Here is a 20,412-nt window from a genome sequence, read left to right as displayed (position 1 = left end):
ATTCTCTTGCATTCAATAAATTAGCAAGTAGTGTCAATTTTATTTGGAATTTAGTTCTCACCCTTCCTTCCTTTTGGGGGCAACTAGATGGTACAGTAGAATACCAGACAACTTCCTCAGGCAAATCTGGCCTTAGGCACTAGCTGTGTGGCTCCCGGCAAGTCACTTAAACATATTTACCTCAGTTTCCTCATTTGTAAAATGAGCTGAAAAAAGGAAATGGCAAACTACTCCAGTATCTTTGCCAAAAAAAAAAAAAATTCCAAATGAGGTCATGAAGAGTCAAACATGACTGAAAATAACTGAACAACCAATAACTTCTTTCTTTCTTCTAGTCCCATTATCATCACTGTAGTACAAGACCTCATCACTACCTGTCTAGACTAATGGATCTATTCACCTCCACTTTATCTACCCTATTGTTCATCTTTCAAACCTTCCCTAGTTCCCCAACAGTCCTTCCCTTGGACCTCCATAATACTCTGTAATGGCCTTGTGCATTAAAAAAAAAAAAACAATTAAACCCTTGTCTTCTTTCTTAGAATCAATAGCAAATATTGGTTCCAAGGTAGAAGAGCAGTAAAGAGTAGGCCATTGATGGCAAACCTTTTAGAGACAGAGTGCTGGACCTCACTTCCACCCTAACCTGAGACCAAGTGTCATGCCAGACCCACCCACAAAGTGCTTTGTGCCCCTCTCCCCCACTGACTGCCACAGGCCCTACCCCTCCACCCTTACCCCACACAGGGGAGAGAGAATGCTCCCATTGGACTGCTGGATGGAGGGGCAAGTGAAGTGAAGAATGTCCTCAGTCAGTGTAGAGAGGGGGAGGGAAGTGGCCTCAGTGCTCTGCTCTCCTCCAGCTCTGCTGCCTGTGAGCCTTACCCACTGTGCACTCCCATTGGCTGTTGGACAGAGAAAATGTCATCAGGCACAGTGGAGAGGGGGAAGGGAGCAGCTTCACCTGCATCCCTTTGTTTTTCTAGTAATGGATTCCAGGGGTAGGGAGGGAGGCTGAGTGCCCACAGAGAGTGCTCTACATGCCATCTTTGGCACCTGTGCCATAGGTTCTCCTTTACCCAGTTAGGAAGTATCTGAGTTCAGAATTGAATCAAGGACCTCCTGTCACCAGGCCTGGCTCTCTATCCACATGGCCATCTAGCTCCTCCTCCTTGTGTACTTATACATTACATCTTAATTTTAAATGCCTCTTGCAAAATGCAACCAATTATATTCAACTCAACAATTATTATAATTATCTATTTATATATCCAATTCTCTTACTAAACTCTAAGTTCCATGAAGAGGAAATCTTTTCCAAATTCCACCCCACTCCTGCCCCCATCCTGTTTCTTGGACATAGCATACTGTTCTGCCCAAAGTAGATACTTAATAAGTGTTTATTGAATTGGATTGAACATCTTTTTGTGAGGGAAGGAACCAAGCAGTCTGTTGTCCCATCAGTCAGGAAATTTTTTGCAAAACTGGACCAGATATTTTTTATTTTTTGCCCAGGGAAGAGGATCAATTTGTGATTTCTTCTTCTTCTTCTCCTTCTCCTTCTTCTACTCCGTCTCCTCCTCCTCCAACTCCACCTCCTCCTTCTCTTCCTTCGCCTTCTCCTCCTTTTCCTTCTCCTCCTTCTCTCTTCCCTTTTATCTTAGAACCAATGTTGGTTCCAAGGTGAAGAGTGGTAAGGGCTAGGCAATGGGAATTTAGTGACTTGTCCAGGGTCATCTAGGAAGTGTCTGAGGTCAGATTTGAACCTAAGACCTCCCATCTCCAGATTTGACTTTCTAGCCACTCAGCCGCCCGCTTGCCTCTTGACTTTGAGTCTTCTTTAATTTTGTATTTCCACCACTTCCTAACAATGCTTGGCATATAGTAGACCCAAATAAATGTTTGGTTTTTCAAATTTATTGATTCATTTGGTTCTTGTAGGAGGAAGCCAGTAGCCACCACTGAGATAAGTGGAAATGTAGAGTTATGGGAGAAGTAAAGGTGATTAGTAAGAGTTTTGACTATTAAATTTTTTTTAATGACCACAAAGGACTTCAGGTTTTTGTTGTTGTTTTTTAATGGACAGAGTGTTCACCCTATCCATACAGAGTGACTGGGACACAAACCATGCTCTCCTCACCTGGTTAACAGATGAACAGTTCAAGGTCCTAGAGCTGAACTTTCTCACTGAGCCCTGAGATAAGTAAGGCATTTTCACTGACTAACAATAATTAATCTATCTCTTTCCCCAACCTGTTTGTCCCAACGTGTTTTCGCAGAAATGAGTGGGGTCACTGTGAAGGTAACAGTTGCTTGTCTTATCATTTTCCACCTTCTCCTCCTAAATACTACACCCACCCATTATCCACCAAGAAAATCCCCTGAAAGAGGTTTTTAAAATGTTGTTGTTGTTTTTAAAGCTGTACAGCTTAGAATTGGCAAACTCAAACTGTATGAATCTGCAGAGAAACCCACTTTTCGGGGAGGTCGACATTGATAATAAGGGCTTTCTCCTTGTTGTATTATTCTGAAAATGCACTAGCTAACTCCATAGCAACAAGAAAACAAGGACAAAGCAGTTCCTCTCCCCTTTAGAGCCCTGCTGGGTCCTTAGCCCAGTGGATGCTGCTTAAATGAAAATAAAAGCCCTAGATTCCTCTTAATCGTGACAGTCCAAAATGTACTTTGGAGGAGACAATTGCTCTCCATCTTTTCCCCAAACAGAAACTCCAACCATGAAAACAGTGTGTTTTTTACTGTCTTAATCGTGACTAGCTAGCTTGCCAGCCAAAGAGGGCTTCATAAACTGTCCCACCATAACTGTCTCCTGGTTTCTGACCAAGGGCAATTAATTAGCTCTGAACAAAAGGGAATGGAATCACACCGAGAAGGAGATTGAATTTAGATCCAAGCAACAAATTCTTTAAAAGGAGGATTATTATTTGCTGGAAAAGGTGACTAAATAAATATGGATTGAGATCTCTGGAGGATCCATACAGTAAAATAAATTTCTAACATTCTCAAATGCCTCTTATAAAATACAACTCAACAAGCATTTGTTGAAACACCTACTGTATACAAAGGAAATAAAAGATTAAAAGGAAATAGATCCTGCTCTATAGGAGCTGACAGTCTTCTATAGTCTTAGGGTTGGAAGGGACACTAGAAGTACCTAATCCAATTCCTTTCATTGTACAAGAGAGGAAATAGGGCCAGCGAAAAGTGACTTACCCAAAGTCACACAAGAGAATAAATGGTTGATCTAGGATTCAAACCTAGATAGAATTGGAAGGAATTTCAGAGCTATCTAATCCAATATCTTTGACTTTTTTTTTAATATATGAGGAAATTGAGGCTCAAGGATGTGTAGTGACTTGCTTAAGTCATACAGGTAGCATTACTTGCAGGATTTAAATTCAGGACTCTAGAGTCAATGTCTTTCCATTTCACCATGTGCCAAATATCCAAAAGATCTTTGAGGTTTTAATATTTGCAGACATTTGAGAGTCTTCCACCATTTTTCTTCTCCAACCAGCTTTCTAATTGATGCTTTACCCCTTCTATCACATGATAAAAATGTGCAGGAAGCAGCAGCCAAGGATTGGCACAAGGCTAAGGGAAGAATGGGAAGTATTGGTAGGTGAGAGATAGTTGGAGACCAGTATTAGTTTCATGATGTAATCCTCGGTTATTCCAGCCAAGCCTATCATCAAACCTGGCAGACTTCCCAGAGTTCCATACTTTGCTTTTGCAGAGCATAAATATCAGCCCCATAATATCTTCTTATCGACAAGAACAGAACTCCCTGTTGTTCCCACCAGAAGATTGGGCCCTCCTCTTGCTCCCCACATGCTGGGCACATGACCAAGACTTGCCAGACTCAGAGACTCTGGCCCCTGAGAAGTCTAACTCTATGGGGGCCTGTGATTGTTGCCTTACTATACATGCAGTGTCTGCTCAATTTATATATAGAATGCAACTGAAACCAGGGCAGAATTTGCCACAGGAGAATTATTCAGTACTCTGAAAATAAGGTTTATCTGGGAAGAGAGAGCGGGAGCTCCTTTCTCTAGGACGACACTCATCTATAAGTTATTAAGAGTCCCCTATCTCATATATGAGTGTTCATCTGACACCTTTCATTAAGAAATACATCCTGTGTATGTCTGCATTTTCCTCCCAATCATGCTCTTTAAAAGGAAAATTTTAGTTGAGCCAAAAGTGCTAGAAGACTTGGATCAAATAAGGATTTTATAATCTGTACCTTGCTTGGTGTTAAATTGCTTTAGTAGTTAATGCTCCTCAGGTTGCTAAAATAAAGTTTATCTTGTTTTGATTAGGAAAATTTGGCAAAGTGCCAGAAATTATCTATAAATTATCAAGTGAATTGAGATGGAATAAATTGGAATGAACATGGGAAAAAAAAAAGAAATACATCCTGACTTTCCCAGTGGAGGGGGACTCTCCCATAGAGGATTTGATGCCCTGAGAAAGTTTGACAAATCAGGACACCCCATTCCAGAGCCTCCTGCAATTATTTCCAGTGTGAATCATTATCAACCTTTGCTCCTAACTTCATCTTTTGCTCTCTTCCCCATCCCTCCACCAGACCTTCTATTCCTCTCCCCTCTAGATATGTTAGTATAGCCTTTCTTATCATCATTAGGCTTCCTGGGTTATATTCGTAAGAAGAAAAGAAAATAGCAGCTGTTTAAAAATTTTACTCCCCTTATATCTTATTGTGGCAAATATCTTTTTAAAAACTCTTATTTTATGTCTTAGAATCAATACTACAACTCTAAACAATCACCCTAGTGCAAATATCAATAACATGGAAATAGGTCTTGATCAATGACACCTGTAAAACCCAGTGGAATTGCATATTGGCTATAGAAGGGGGGTGGAAGGAGGGGAGGGAAAGAACATGAATCTTGCAACCATGGAAAAATATTCTAAATTAACTAATGAAATAAAAATTTCCCAATTTAAAAAATAGAATTAATACTACATATTAGTTCCAAGGCAGAAGAGCAGTAAAGGCTGGGCAACTGGGGCAAGGCCACCTAGAGAGAGAGTGTTGGAGGCCAGATTTGAACTCAGGACCTCTCATCTCCAAGCCTGGCTCTCTCTCCAATGAGTCACCCAGACAAATGCCTTATGTCAGGACAACCTTGGTTTATCTTCTTTTTCATCTTTATCCAGAGTCCTCTTTCCAAATTTCAAGACAATCGGTGGAAAGTTTTTGGTTCCAATTCAATGTTGTTGGCCTTCCCTGAACAGAGGCATACAAGACTAGGCATTTTACTTTTGCAGGCATTTTGCAGAGATGAGTATTCATTTAGGTAAATTGCAATCACTAGTTTGTTTTTTAAAATCCCTATAAAGTCTGCAAAATTAATTACTAGCTTATTTTAGGAGTGTCTAATCTCCCACCAATATTGAGATAGGGGACTGCCGGACCATAGATATTCCTGAAGACTCCATGCAGCTGAGGGCAAAGCCATCAAACCAACCGTTCTTCTCAGAACATAGGGCCGCCTAGTTCCTTTTAACTAATAACTAGAAATGTGGATGCCTAGAGCACTCCAAGAGATGACAGGCGTTTAATCTCAGGCATCTTAACTTCATTATGTCCCCCAGACAAGCTGGTGAGTCTACAACAGAGGGAACAAACTCCATCTACAGATCAGAGAACTTTCCAAATGAAGCAAGAAGTCATGGATGGTTTAAACTTGAACCTATGTCTCTGGCCTAGTTTAAGAGGACAGGTGGGCAGTCGTGTGAGATGTCAAACAGCATGCCAAAGGTTAATAATTGCCCCTGCCGAGTATTTGGCAGATCAGGTTGTTTTTGTATGCCTGTTTTCTTATTTTACGTAAATCACCCCACATGTGTTTGCATCAACCTTCTGGTGATGCACCTTTGATCAATAGATTTTAGACAAAAGTGGTTTTTGAGTCCAAAGTTCAGGGTTGAAATGACCTACAGACTGGGAGCAGGGAGTATAAAACAGAGGCAAGGATCAATCTAAGAGCAGAACAATCACAGCAGAGTCTGAAATAACTTCACGTGCTTTGCTGAGGACCTACGGAAGTGCCAAGAGGAAGTGAGGATGGAGGCAGGGATGAATGTCCTCCATGACTTTGGGATCCAATCGACCCGTTACCTCCAAGTAAATTATAAAGACTCCAAGGACTGGTTCATCTTGGTCTCGATGCTTGCAGATCTCAGGAATGCCTTCTATGTCCTCTTTCCCATTTGGTTCCATGTTCGAGAGGCTGTAGGCATCAAACTTCTCTGGGTGGCTGTGATTGGAGACTGGCTCAATTTGGTTTTTAAGTGGTAAGTAAGAACCTGGGCAAAGGAGAGAAGTAGGGGATGAGAAAGTGAAGAGGTTTGTCTCCCATTGACTCTCCAAATGGAACCTGTTTTCCAATCTCTATTCAGATTCTTTGGGATGACATCAGCTGTTCCCCCTTTGTTTATAATTTCTTACATAAGTATTGGGGCAAAATCTTGTCACTGGGAGGGAGCTGGGTAGCTCAGTGGATTGAAAGCCAGGTCTAGAGACAGGAGGTCCTAGGGTCAAATCTGGCCTCAGATACTTCCTAGCTGTGTGACCCTGGGCAAGTCACTTAACCCCCATTGCCTAGCCCTTACCACTCTTCTGCCTTGGAGCCAATGCATAGTATTGATTCTAAGATGGAAGGTAAGGGTTAAAAAAAAAAAAGAATCTTGTCACTGATTTAGGAAAAGGTAAAACCTAACCAGGATGGAATTAAGGAAGGCTTATCTAATTTAGTGAATGTGGATATGAAAAATGACAATTTTGAAAAAGAAAATGAAATATTTTAATTGTCTTTAAAAACGTTGAAATATAGTAGAAAATACAAAGACTGCTAGAAAGATACACAAATAAGTCAAATAAGTTAAGTCAATACAAATATAATTATTAAAACAAATCCTTTAATGTTGAGAAATTAGTTATTAGGTATAGAAATTGAAAGTGCATTGAAGAAAATGTCTGAGTCCTTTGTTAGAAAAGACTTCAAATGGAAAAACCAGGTAGCCCAGTGGATAGAGAAATAAATCTGGAGATGGGAGGATCTAGATTCAAATCTGACCTCACACACTTCCTAGCTGTGGGACCCTGGATAAATCACCTAACTCTAATTGCCTAGCTCTTACCAATCTTCTGCCTAAGAAGAATACTTAATATCGTAAAGGTTTAAAAAGGAAGAAAGAGAAGGCTGCTAATTATAAATGGTTATTTTCTCTACTCATCTGTAAGATCCTAGAAATTCATTGATTAAATTCTTTCAAATTTCTTACTCCGTAAGAGTTATGTAGTAGAATGTGTCTGGTTGATCAGTAGATTAGTTGGGGTCTGAATTAATGATGTTTATTTTACTCGAGACCTGAATCTTTGTTTATTATCAAGAGAAAAAATGACTATCTTTAAATCCAAAGAAATTGATCCTCAGATACAATCTCAGTGACATAAGAATCTTTTTTTAAATTTTATTTAATTAGTTAATTTAGAATATTTTCCCATGGTTACATGATGCATGTTCTTTCCCTCCCCTCCCATAGCCTTTGAGCAATTCTTCTGGGTTTTGCATGTGTCATTAATCAAGACCTATTTCCCTATTATTGATATTTGCACCAGGGTGATCCTTTAGAGTCGGCATCCCCAATCATATCCCAATCAAACTATGTAATCAAGCAGTTGTTTTTCTTCTGACTAAAGAATCTTGACTTAAATTTGACATCTCTTTTATTAAAATGAAAAATGTATCTTTCTAGGCCATCTTTCAATTAAAAGAAAGGGCATTTGTTTGATGTCTTTTATTCTAAAACAGAAAGGATAAAGATACATTTCCCCCTGCTTGGAAGACAGAGTCTGGTGGCAGGGACATGTGATCGTTACCCTCTCTTGACTCTGGGAACTCAGGGTGTTCCTTAACCAAAGAGAAGAGAAAGGAAAGTGAAGATCAGGTCTAAGTTTTAAACAGTAGCTCCTCAGCTTTAAACTAGGCTTTGGGAACAGCACAGAACAGTGATGTGAAGGAAAGAGCCCCAAACTGGAGTTAAGAAACTTGGGGTTGAGTCCAACTTATTCCATTAACACTGTATAATCTCAGGCAAGTGGCTTTACTCTCTGGATCTAAATTTACTCATCTGTAAAATGTCAGAACTGGTCAAGGAGGTGTCCAAGGTCCTTTCCAGCTGTAGTTCTAGAATCACAGTTAAAACAGATCTTGGGAGTGGCTAGGTGGTATAGTATATATAGCATGATGACCTCTAGCCAGGAAGACTCATCTTCTGAATTCAAGTCTGGCTTCAGACACTCATTGACTGGGTAATCCTGGGCAAGTCATTTAACCTTGTTTGTCTCAGTTTCCTCATCTGTCAAATGAGCTAGAGAAGGAAATGGCAAATCACTCCAGTGTCTTTGCCAAGAAGACCCCAAATGGGGTCACAAAGAGTTCAAATATGGCCTCAGACACTTATTAACCCCATAACCCTAGACAAGTCACTTAAACCCTGTTTGCCTCAGTTTCTTCATCTGTCAAATGAGCTGGAGAAGGAAATAGCAAGCCACTATAGTATCCTTGCCAAGAAAACCTCAAATGGGGCCATAAAGCCTTGGCCAGGACTGAAAAACAACTAAACTATAAAGCCATCTGTGGGCATTTAGAGATAAGAAAGTAAATGCGTAACATTTCTTCCTGATACGCTCTCTGTCTCTTGGTAAAGACCTGGCAACTTTATACAACTATTTTGTTCCCTGACAGGATTCTTTTTGGACAGCGTCCGTACTGGTGGGTATTAGACACTGACTACTACATAAATACATCTGTGCCTGTGATAAAGCAGTTTCCCATCACCTGTGAGACTGGTCCAGGTGAGATTCCAGCTCTCATCTCTCAATGCTGACTTTGTATAATCAGAAGCATGATAATGACTTTAAATGGAATAGAAACTGGTCAGTTACTAGAATCAAATAAAGTGTACCTCAAACGCTTAGTACCTTTGTATAGGAGCTATGATTGGGGTTGTTAATGATGCTGATTATCACAAATAGGGGAAAGGGAAGACTCATTTTGGCTCCTAGTTCAGAGCTAAGAGCAATAAATAGAAGAGGGAAAGAGCCTTTAGAGTGATTTAGGCTTTATATAAGGAAATGCTTCTTTATAAGCAGAGCCATCCAGAAGAATGGATTTCCTTGGGAGAGAATGGGTTTTTCTTTATTGGAAGTCTTCTGACAGAAACTGGGTGGCTACTCAAGGGGGACATCAAGGATCAGTACAGAACGTACAGAGAAATTCTGAGGTACCTTCAAGTTGTTGGATTCTGGGATTCTTCATCAGCTTCCATTTAATTCAACCACAAGAGATAAATTGGAAATTTAATATAAGAATACATATAAACAAAAAATTTAATAATTCAACTATGTCAGTTCAAAAATTATTTGCAAGTTAATATGTGTGTGTGTGTTTGCTAGTTAGTTGAGGTCTTGTGATTTTAGAAATCTGATTTGTTTAGGGGTTTAACCTTTTTTTGTATGTCATAGACCTTTCTGGCAGCCCAATGAAATCTATTATTTCTCCAATTAATATTTTAAATAATTGAAGAAAATAGTAAAAATAAAGATATAATTTTTTCCCATCCAAGTTCATAGACCCCCTGAAAGAACTTAGTTAAGAACCCTTGATTCAGGTTCTCCAGAACCTAATGATGGTGAAACTTATACCCTAGCTGAATAGGGTGTTTTGATGCAGAAAAGTTTAACATAGAAGATTGTCATCCTAATAAGGAAATATATTTTGCATGACTTCACATATATAACTTTTATCAAATTGTATGTTTTTTCCAGAGTGGGAGATAATTTAGAGCTCAAAATTATTTTTAAAAAACAGAGATTAAAAATTGTTTTTACATGTAATTGTAAAAAAAAATGAAATAAAAAAATTTTTTCTAGACCCTTACCTTCCATCTTGGAGTCAATATTAGGTATTGGTCCCAAGGCAGAAGAGCAGTAGAAAGTGTCTGAGGCCTGATTAGAACCCAAGACCTCTCATTTCTAGGCCTGGATCTCAATCCACGGATCCACCAAGGTACCCCCTAAAATTGTTTTTAAGTGTTGTCACTTAAAAGTAGATTTGAGGGGCAGTGGATTGAGAGTAAGGCCTAGAGATAGAAGGTCCTTGGTTCATATATGTGTGACCCTGGGCAAGTCACTTAACCCCCATTGCCTAGCCCTTACTGCTCTTCTGCCTTGGAACTATTCCAAGATGAAAGGTAAGGGTTTAAAAAAATAAAATATAGATTTGGAGTATTTTGGTGTTTTGCACTCAAACCAGATTTTTTAATAGAGGAAAAGGGCAGAAGCTCCAGACCTATAAAGGGTAGTCTGAACTAGTTTCCTCCAGGGAAAATAATGGGCAGAGACTTTGAGCACTCTTCTTTGCCTAGCAGTCAGATTTTGTGGACAGAGCCACCTAAGTGGGTGGCACATTAACCATACTTTGAATAATTAAATTTTAATTTAAATTATTAAAATAATATTATTTATTAAATGATTCTATTTATTATTAACATATTAATTATGTTCCTATTAAATTGTATTATTATTAAAATAATACTAGTATTTTTCAATGAAAAGGTAGGACATTTCCAGAGTGAGCCCTTGTGGGGAGTGATGATGGGAGAGGAGGGACATGGAATCTTCCCAGAGCTAGGGGTGCATTTTTCCTTTCCTTTCTTTTCCCTCTGAATATCTAAGGCACTATGCTTCCTTCCAACCCTCTAGGTAGTCCTTCGGGCCATGCCATGGGTGCAGCAGGTGTATACTATGTGATTGTCACATCCATCCTCTCCCTTACTCGTGGAAAAAAGAAACCAACTTTCAGGTTCCGGTAAGGACACTTCCAGTGATTGGTGGAGGGACCAGGGGAAGGAGAAAGGGATCAATCACTGACAAATTGATTTCTCTCTGTCCCATTCTCCCCATTATGTGCTCAGATGTGATAAATTTGTGTGATCAATCTGAGGGACTCCTGTTAAACAGAAGTCCTATTTTGTCCATTGTTCTGAAGTAGCTTGGTGGTCACATTGGATAGAATGCTGGACCTGAAGTCAGTGAGACTCAAATTCCAATCTGGCCTCAGACACTTCCCAGGTGTGTGACCCTGAGCAAGTCACTTAACTTCTATTTGCATCAGTTTCCTAACTGTAAAATAGGAATGACAACATCTCCTTCCCAGGGATTTTGTGAGGATTAAATAAAATTATGTTTGTCAAGTGCTTAGCCCAGTGATTGGCACTTAATAAGTGCTATATGAAAAGTCCCTTCCTTCACTGTTTCTATCAATGACCGGGATGGAAGCAGATGGAACTTACATCAGATTTACAAATAATACAAAGCTGGGATAGAGGGCTAATGCATTAGGTAACAGAATATAATAAGATAAATATTGATTGGTTGGTTTGGTTTTTTAAATCTGGCCTGTGATTTTTAGATCTGGGAAGCTCCAGGTGAGAGACTTCCTTTTACCCATGAAAGTGAGCACCAGCTGTGCAAAGTATGTCTTGGAAAAATATCTGGGGACCCTGAGAGGTTGAGACTTTGAGTCACACAGACAGTATGTGTTCCAGGAAGGACTTGAACCCAGGTCTTTCTAGCCCCAAGGGCTAGCTTTCTATCCACTAAGCCCATTGAGATGAAATTTAACATGGAAAAATCTTTCACTTAAATTTTAAAAATTAGCCACTCAGGTACAGAATGTAGGAGATATAACTAGATAATGACCTTGGGGTTTTAGTGGACCACAAGTTTAATATCCTGCGAGTGTGATGTCGCTGCTGAAAAGGCTAATGCTCAGGTGGAAAAAGAGAAAAGAAAAGAAACAGCTTATGCTTTCTTAGGTCACATCAATCCAGAATGAAAGCAATGAAAGCCCTATTGTAATATGCTGCCCTGAGCAGAGTCTCTCTGGAGTACTGTGTCCAGTTCTAGGTACCACATTGTAGGTGGGTCGCTGGCAAATCACAGTGTATCCATCAGGCAATAAGGATGGGGAGGAAACTGAAAAAAATCTCACAGAATAATCACTTGAAGGAAACAGACGTGATTAACTCCGCAAAAGAAGACAGTAGGGAGATGATCACTGTCTTTGACTACAGAAAATATTTTTATTAGAAACTCTGCTCATAAATCTGGCCTCCAACACTTCCTAGCTGGGTGACCCTGGGCAAGTCACTTAACCCCCACTGCCTAGTCCTTACTGCTCTTCTGTCTTGGAACCAATACACAGTATTGATTGTAAGACATAAGGTAAGGTTTAAAAAAGAAAAAAAAGAAAAAGAAACATTGCCCAGAACTCAGAACAGGGGGGGGGGGGCAAGAGTTAGATTTCAGCTCAATATACTAGTAGAAGCATCCGAAAATGGAAATATATTGCCCTTAAAGTATCAGTAAACTAAGTTCTTGAAAATATTTATGTAGAGGCTGGATGACCACTTGTTGGGAATATTAGAGAGGGAGTGTATGCTTTAGTTAGATTTTAGGCTACAGATCCCTTCCAGCTCCAAGTTTCCATGATAATTATTATACTCTAAAAAGGTTTCTGACTAAAAGAACTTAAGGGTTTCCCAGTGTTCCTAAAGAAGTTGTTTTCTTAAATGACATTTATTTTATTTTTTTTAAACTCTTACTTTCTGTCTCAGTAACAACTCTAAGACAGAAGGGCCAGGGCTAGACAAACAAAATTAAGTCCAGGGTCACACCGTTAGCAAGTGTCTGAGATTACATTTGAATTCAGGTCCTTCTGACTCCAGGCCTATTCACTGAGCCACACAGCTGCCCCTCAAAATGGCATTTCTTTAAATATTATGTATTGGTTCCAAGGCAGAAGAATGATAAGGGCTAGGCAATGGGGGTTAAATGACTTGCCCAGGGTCACACAGCTAAGAAGTGTCTGAGGTCAGATTTGAATCCAGGACCTCCCATATCTAGGCCTGGCTCTCCATCCATGAGCCACCTAGCTGCCCCTTCAAATGGCATTCCTGCCTTGCATCTCAATTCTGATGTGTTTGGGTTTCCTATTGCAGGTGTCTGCATGTGCTTCTGTGGTTGGGGTTCTGGGCTGTGCAGCTCAATGTCTGTCTGTCCCGAATCTATCTTGCTGCCCATTTCCCTCATCAGGTTGTTGCTGGAGTCTTCTCAGGTCAGTAGAATTTGCAGCACCTTCTTTCTGAGTCCTTAATCATTAAAATCCAACAGGCTTATTTGTGATTGTAATGTATGCTGTTAGATTTCAATGAGAGCAAATCAATGGTAGAAGATTTAGAGAACTTTGAAAGCAAGGTGGACTTCACTTTATCTAATACGTTCGCTCCCCAGAAGTGGCATGGACATCAGAACCTTGTGAATGATATCATATTCCCCATTATTTTAGCTTTAAGTTAGTTTACCAAATAGTAACAATAATGATCAAAAAAGCGCCAGGGAAGTTCCACATAGAAAGGAATCCTTTTCTAACATAAATATAGCCTTGTTAATGTTTATTGGTTCAGGTTTTCCTCTTTTCTGGCAGGTGGGCTCGTAGTTTATAAACTGAGCCTAAAGAAGTTTATGGAGACATTGAGGGCAGCCATAAAAAAGAATTTGACTTTGGGGGAGGATTTGGAATAGTAGACCTTGGAATTTGTGACAAGAGGGAAGTTGTGAATTGTCCGTCTTTATTTCATTTATTCCACAAACATTATTAAGCAAGTACCTACTGTATCCAGAATACTGTCCTCATTATTGGGCAGATAAAAAGTTTAGATAAGATACAATCTTCCGTCTCATGTTGCTTATGGGTTATCCATTGCTAAGAGAACTGTAAGAACAGAAGATAGCATAAAGGATGGTTCACTTTTTTCTGTTATCCATCTTATTTTTAAAATTATTTCAGTTTTAAGAAGGTTTTGTTGATAACCTTTCTTTTTTTATCACTTTCATTTTCAAATAAATCTCTCTTCCCTTAACTTATACAATAAAAATTTAAATTTAATTTTAATTTTCCTTACCTTGTACAACAAACTTTTAAAGCATAAGGAAAAATAATTCAGCAAAACTAACCAACCCCTCATCCTAATCCAGCAGTATAGTTAGTGTTCCATATTCTTTGGTTATTGTTGTTCAATCATGTTTGACTGTACATGATGATTTTATTTGGGATTTTATGGGCAAAGACATTAGGGTGGTATCAAATTGCTTAGCATTTCAAGAAATGGGAAGGGCAGGGAGAGTCAGAAGAAGGGAGAGAATATGGAACTCAAAACAAAAATAATTAATATTATTATTGTTGTTTTGCATGTAACAGGGGGAAAATACAATATTATTGAAAGAAAAATATACTAGAATGGTTTGCCATTTCCTTTCAAGCTTATTTCACAAATAAGGAAACTGAGGCAAACAAAGTTAGACGGTTTGCCTCACACAATTAGTGATAGAGGCTAGGGATTTCCTGACTCCAAGCCCATCCATTGTACCACCTAGCTGCACTTCCATACTCTTAGTTCCCCACATCTTCAAAGGAGAGGATTAATTTGCTTGGGGCAGATGAAAGGGAAGAAATGGTGTTTCTAAAAATTCCAATAATGTAAATGAGATGTATTAAAATTTTTTTAATTATATTTTGGCCAGGATCTGTGATTTCATATTTAACATAAATTAAGAACTGTTAAAAGGAGGGGGAGAGAGAGCATAGAATTAAGAGAGAGGAACAAAAGCAGCAAAGCAAGCTAGATCAGAGTTTCTCTGGCCACACCCACACTTTTGTTGTTTAGTCCTTTTTAATTGCATCCAACTCTTCATGACCCCATTTAGAGTTTTCTTGGCAAAGTGACCATTTCCTTACCCAGCTCATTTAACCGATGAAGGAACTGAGTCAAGAAGGGTTAAGTGACTTGCCCAGGGTCACACAGCTAGCAAGTTTCTGAGGCTGGCCTTGAAATCCAATCTTCTTGACTCCAGTGGGTCTAGCAGTCTATCCACTGCTCCACCTACCTGATGAAAATTATACTTTAGTCTCATAAAATATCTAACCTTCATGACCAGTGTCAGTAATTCTAGGTGGCTTAAGGGGCCAAAACTGGCTGTGAGGGATAAGGGAGCCCACCACAGAAAGGGCAAAATGGAGAAAGCAGAAAGGGAGGTGCTATCAGCTTGAGATTGATTTTTGTTTGTTTGTTTTGTTTTGTTTTTACTTTATTGATTTTAAGAAGGACCTTTGGTGATGTCACATTGAACTAAATAGCTCTCCAGATCAAGCTGATGCTCATTGTATGACCCTCTGAATCTGATAGGATTGGTGGCTCATCACCCTCTAATACCAAATCTGAAGATTTCCCTCCAATTCCTAATATCGTTTTTTGTCTCATTATTATTCAGGTATTGCTGTTGCTGAAATGTTCCGCCATATCCAGAGCATCTACAATGCCAGTCTCAAGAAGTATTTTGTGATCACCTTCTTCCTGTTTAGCTTTGCCATTGGATTTTACCTGATGCTGAAGGGATTGGGGATTGACCTCCTGTGGACCCTTGAGAAAGCCAAGAGGTGGTGTGAGAGGCCAGAATGGGTCCATATTGACACCACCCCCTTTGCCAGTCTGCTCAAGAACCTTGGGACCCTTTTTGGCCTGGGCCTGGCCCTCAACTCCAATATGTACAAGGAAAGTTGCAAGGGAAAACAGAACAAGCAGCTCCCCTTCCGCCTGTGTTGTATCGTGGCCTCGCTGATCATCTTGCATCTTTTTGATACTTTCAAACCCCCATCCCAGGTGGAGATGCTGTTCTACGTGCTGTCTTTTTGCAAAAGTGCAGCGGTACCTCTGACATCGGTTAGCTTTATCCCTTACTGCTTCTCCCGGATCCTGGGCCAGTCCGAGAAGAAATTTTTATAGTGGACCTGGGGATTTGAGTATTCAGTACAGATGAATTGTACCACTTAGGGTAAGTGGTATTCTGGGAGAGCCTACGCTGTGGCCACAGGTTCAGGAGCCAGACCACTGGCTCTCTTCTCATTAGAATCCTAAATCCTTCCGTGTGGCGATTCTTTGAGAGCTAGTGAGGTTTCAGAGAGTCCTGCAAAATTCCAGAGAACATCTCTGACTAAAAGAGACTGTTAGCCCTCGACACTCTCATGAAGGCACGTTACTTTTATTCTGTCCAATCCACAGTCAAAGAACTTCCAGATGAGACAGGCCTCACCAGTCCCGACTACCAGAGTTCTAGTTGGGGAATCCACTTGTGAAGTTTTCTAGGAGATGTCTACTCATGATGAGAGAAGGAAGAGGGAACAGATTGGTGGGGAAAGAAGTAGAGACTGCAGAGAATTTCTGAGGATTCTACACATCAGATATACCAAAAAAAAATCATTATCTGAATAGCACCAATTAGTTTGAATCACCTAAGTGAAGGAATTTTCCTAATGGGGATCAGCCTGCAAGAATGATACATAAGCAGCAAGAGAAATAATTCTTCTTATCTTTTTTTTTCCTGAATGGGTATATGGTCAACATACTACTAGTATCAGTGTTTTTAAAAGCTGAGATGGGCTAAATACCCTCCCTGGGTCAGAATATCCAGCCCAATTTCATTTGCCCTTGATTACACCTATTAATAACATTGTTATTTTTAATAAATTCTATTGATGCAAGTGTTTTTTAAATCTAGGTTACTTTCTAATGACCCCCCCACTTCCTCCTCCAACTTCTACCTCTCCCCTCAATCCTTCCTTATAGCAGAGAAGCTTAGTTAAACAAAACAACCCACTGGCCCTGTCTGAAAACATAGGTCTCATTCAGCCCGCTAGTTCCACCACAAGGAGGAAGAATAGGGTTTATTTAACAACCAGTCCTCTGAAATAGAGGTAGGTCCCTACGTTGGCCACATCTGATAACATTGGATTGTATTCTTCTCCCATGGTCTACCCCAAGGAGAAAGAAAGGTATGTTTCACAATCAGTCCTTTGAAATAGATACTGGATCCTACATTAGAATGCTGATATTTCTCAATATTGCTTTTTTATATTATAGGGGTTCATTATAGACAGTATTCTCTTATATCCATTTTTTTTCTGTGCGTCATGTTAGCTCACTTTCCTCCTGTTCTCTCCCGGCAGCCCCACCTCAAGGGCATCATCTTATTCCCAGCTCTCTGAAAAAGCAAACCTATTCTGGTGCTTCTGTATTTTTAGGTTAAGCTCTAAGACAGTGGGGGAAATGGCAAGAAGAGGGCAGCCTTTCCAGCTTCCCAGGTCACTCCAATGTTTCTTTTGATTCCTGGAGATCAAATGTGGCTCCTTCCTCTGACCCATGTGGGAAAGGAAAAAAAGTGGGAAGAAAGACCAAATTTCTGTTTTCCTGCTCTCCATAAGAGCTTCTCAGATGAATTTGCTTACAAAAGATCATTTCTAAAACAAAAAAAAATGTTGAAACCTATTTATTGACAGTCCTTGCATTTGCTATCAATTGCATATACAGTACCAACAGTCCTGGACATAATATCTGTAGAAGAAAATATATAATATATATGTGCTGTATTTTATTAAAACATTTTTAAGAAAAATAAGTTTATCTGATTATTTAATTTCAGGTATGACAAGACTGTGAGACTTTTTTCATGACTTGGATGATTTGTTGCCTCTTTTTCTTCTTTTCTGAGCAAATTATTCAGCCTCTGTACCTAAATTTCCCTTTAAGAAAATAGAAGTGCCCTGTCCTGGGCAAGTAGCCAGCTCTAATAGGGATGGCCTGTATTTGAAGGAATAACTTAGGAGGTGCTGAGCATTTCAACATAGATCAAGAAAAAGATGAAGAACTTAGTGGAAATAGAGTCTACCAGGACAGTCATTGATTTAGCAGTGATGTTGGCTATAAACAGGTAAGCAGCCATATTCATATTGTCCCTTTCCCTTTTGTAGTCTGAGCTATTCCTCCCTTTGGGGTACCATTTTCTCTCTAACTACTCCCTAAGTCCTTTTCCCATTGAAATATTTATCTTTTCTTTCTCTCTCTCTGTTTTAAAAAAACTTTTACCTTCCATCTTAGAATCAATACTGTGTATTGATTCCAAAGCAGAAGAGCAATGAGGGCTAGGCAAGGGGAGTTAAATGATTTGCCCAGGGTCACACAGCTAGGAAGTGTCTGGGGTCCCATTCAAACCTAGGACCTCACATCTGTAAGCCTGGCTCTCAAACCACTGAGCCACCCAACTGCCCAAGTTGTTTAATCTTATTCTGACAAACAGCAGCAGTTTGAAATGTAGCTTCCTTCCCAAGTTGTTCCTAATTAACTCACTGACTGCTATGTTCGAGAAACCACACATATTTTATCAATTAATTGGCTAATAGCTTTTTTATGTTTCCCCTAAGAAAATAAAGTAAGTTTTTAAATACACAAGAGTAAATATAAAAAAAACCCATTCCCTAAGAAAATATGACTGAAAATATTCTCTCTCTCTCTCTCTCTCTCTCTCTCTCTCTCTCTCTCTCTCTCTCTCTCTCTCTCTCTCTTTCTCTCTCTCATTCATTCATCCCAATGTGACTTTGGCATGATTTGGCCATACCAACTGAGCCTCAATATTCATGTTGGTGACCTCATGTTGGGAACCGTTCTGCTACTTCTGCTTCTCACAAATTCTTTGCCTCTTTTTCTCCTAAGTTCAAAAACTGGGGATAGACAAGTTTGTAAGACTGAATCAGGCCCTCTAATAGTTCCATGGTTAGGGCAAAACTCTCTAAGCTGGAAGGGTTAAGGAGGAGGATACTGGGAAATTTTTGAGTAGCAAGCATCATCTCTAACATTTCCTTTGAGACACCTATGATAGGCATGGCCAAATCAGGATTATTTTAAAACAGAGGGATCAATAGAGGTTGGGCAGAGTAGGAAAGAGCTATACAGAATATGTTGTCAGGAATTAGGAACCAATAAAAATTATAGATAATTAGGGCACAATTAAGAGCTCAAAAAGATTTATGTCTAGGTAAAGATCACCATGTTTATAGGATATAGGTCAATATAGATTACTTTAGCAAAATTGGAATAGGAAAGATTCCAAGTCCAATAATATAATGCCAATAAGGTTTGGGGCAGAGTCTGTAAAGTGCCAAGGGGTAACCTTCAAGGCTGCTGCTGCTTCAATAGAGTTTTCTTACTGAATAAGTTCCATTATCCTAGTTTAGGATTACTTGATCTGCTCTTCCCTATCCCTGGAATGGAAATCTTTAAGTTTAAAACGTTTTAACTAGTTAGGGCAACTCTAGCTCTCTTGAGGGGGAGTAATTTAGAGGTAGAAGTTACCTTAGATTTTTTTTAACCTTTATCTTCTCTTAGAATCAATGCTAAGTATTGGTTACAAAGGTAAAGAGTGGTAAGGGCTGGGCAATGGGGGTTAAGTGATTTGCCCAGGGTCACACAGCTAGGAAGTGTCTGAGGTCAGATCTGAACCTAGGACTGCCTGTTTCCACTATCCACTGAGTAACCTAGCTGCCTTCCTTAGATATTATCTTATTCAACTTCGCTTATTTTACAAATGTGGAAAGTAAAGAACCTTTGCTATTTGTATCCCAAGAGTCTTGATTTCTTAACAGATTTAGAGATCTTCTGAAAGGTCCAATTTCCCCAGTAAGTAAGATTGAGATAGAAGCAAAAGGGAGAAAGTTCTGGTCTTTTGAAGGAGTACCCTGCCTCTTTACATTGGAGTTCTTTGCCAAGATCTTGCAAACCTCAAAATATTATATAAATGTATGCTGCTATAATAGTAACTACCAGTATACTGCTATTATTTTTCCTCAATTAATTAATCATCTAGGCTAGCAGTATCAAATTCAAAAAGAAATGGTAGTTAGGGGCAGCTAGGTGGCTTGGTGGATTGAGAGCCAGGCCTAGAGATAGGAGGTCCTGTGTTCAAATTTTACCTCAGACACTTCCCAGCTGTGTGACCCTGGGCAAGTCACTTGACCCTCATTGCCTAGCCCTTACTGCTCTCAAACCTTAGAACCAATACACAGTATTGATTCGAAGATGGAAAGTAAAGGTTTAAAAAAACGAAAGAAATGGTGGCCACTGAATCATATCTACGGATCCCTGTGGACTGCATATTGAATTAGAAAATTACATAATAACATTATTTATGTTCTATTTCTTTTTATTTCTTTTGTCAAATTATATTTTAATCTAGTTCAGCTGGAGTGCTGGCACCATATGTTTGACACTTCTGATCTAGAACCAGAGCAAGAAGCCTGGCAAAAGGGATTCTGGAAGTAAATAGTATCCCTCACACTGAGCTGAAAAATAGATATAATAATGCGATTTATGGTTGTTTTAATAGCATGGCCTTAAGTTAGTGATTGTATA

At 39.4% G+C, this 20,412-nt stretch overlaps 1 protein-coding gene across 1 annotated transcript; it reads left to right on the top strand.

The window, feature by feature from the left end:
• Positions 1–6,019: 6,019 nt before the first annotated feature.
• Positions 6,020–16,712, top strand: G6PC1 (glucose-6-phosphatase catalytic subunit 1). The gene is made up of 5 exons (XM_001364847.3): positions 6,020–6,342; positions 8,799–8,908; positions 10,817–10,922; positions 13,117–13,232; positions 15,446–16,712. Exons 1-5 carry the CDS (start codon positions 6,113–6,115, stop codon positions 15,955–15,957), a joined length of 1,074 nt encoding a protein of 357 aa, XP_001364884.1. The 5' UTR covers positions 6,020–6,112; the 3' UTR covers positions 15,958–16,712.
• The last annotated feature ends 3,700 nt before the right edge of the window (positions 16,713–20,412 follow it).

This window comes from Monodelphis domestica, chromosome 2 (genome assembly GCF_027887165.1).
Source record: "Monodelphis domestica isolate mMonDom1 chromosome 2, mMonDom1.pri, whole genome shotgun sequence".
Classification (NCBI taxonomy): domain Eukaryota; kingdom Metazoa; phylum Chordata; class Mammalia; order Didelphimorphia; family Didelphidae; genus Monodelphis; species Monodelphis domestica.
This window is presented reverse-complemented; position numbering and strand designations above follow the sequence as displayed.

Excerpts from the sequence above, each read along its gene's own strand:
- G6PC1 (XM_001364847.3), top strand. The coding sequence starts at position 6,113 with ATGGAGGCAGGGATGAATGTCCTCCATGACTTTGGGATCCAATCGACC. Across the intron at positions 6,343-8,798 it reads CTCAATTTGGTTTTTAAGTG|GATTCTTTTTGGACAGCGTC; the intron begins GTAAGTAAGAAC and ends GTTCCCTGACAG. Across the intron at positions 8,909-10,816 it reads CACCTGTGAGACTGGTCCAG|GTAGTCCTTCGGGCCATGCC; the intron begins GTGAGATTCCAG and ends CCAACCCTCTAG.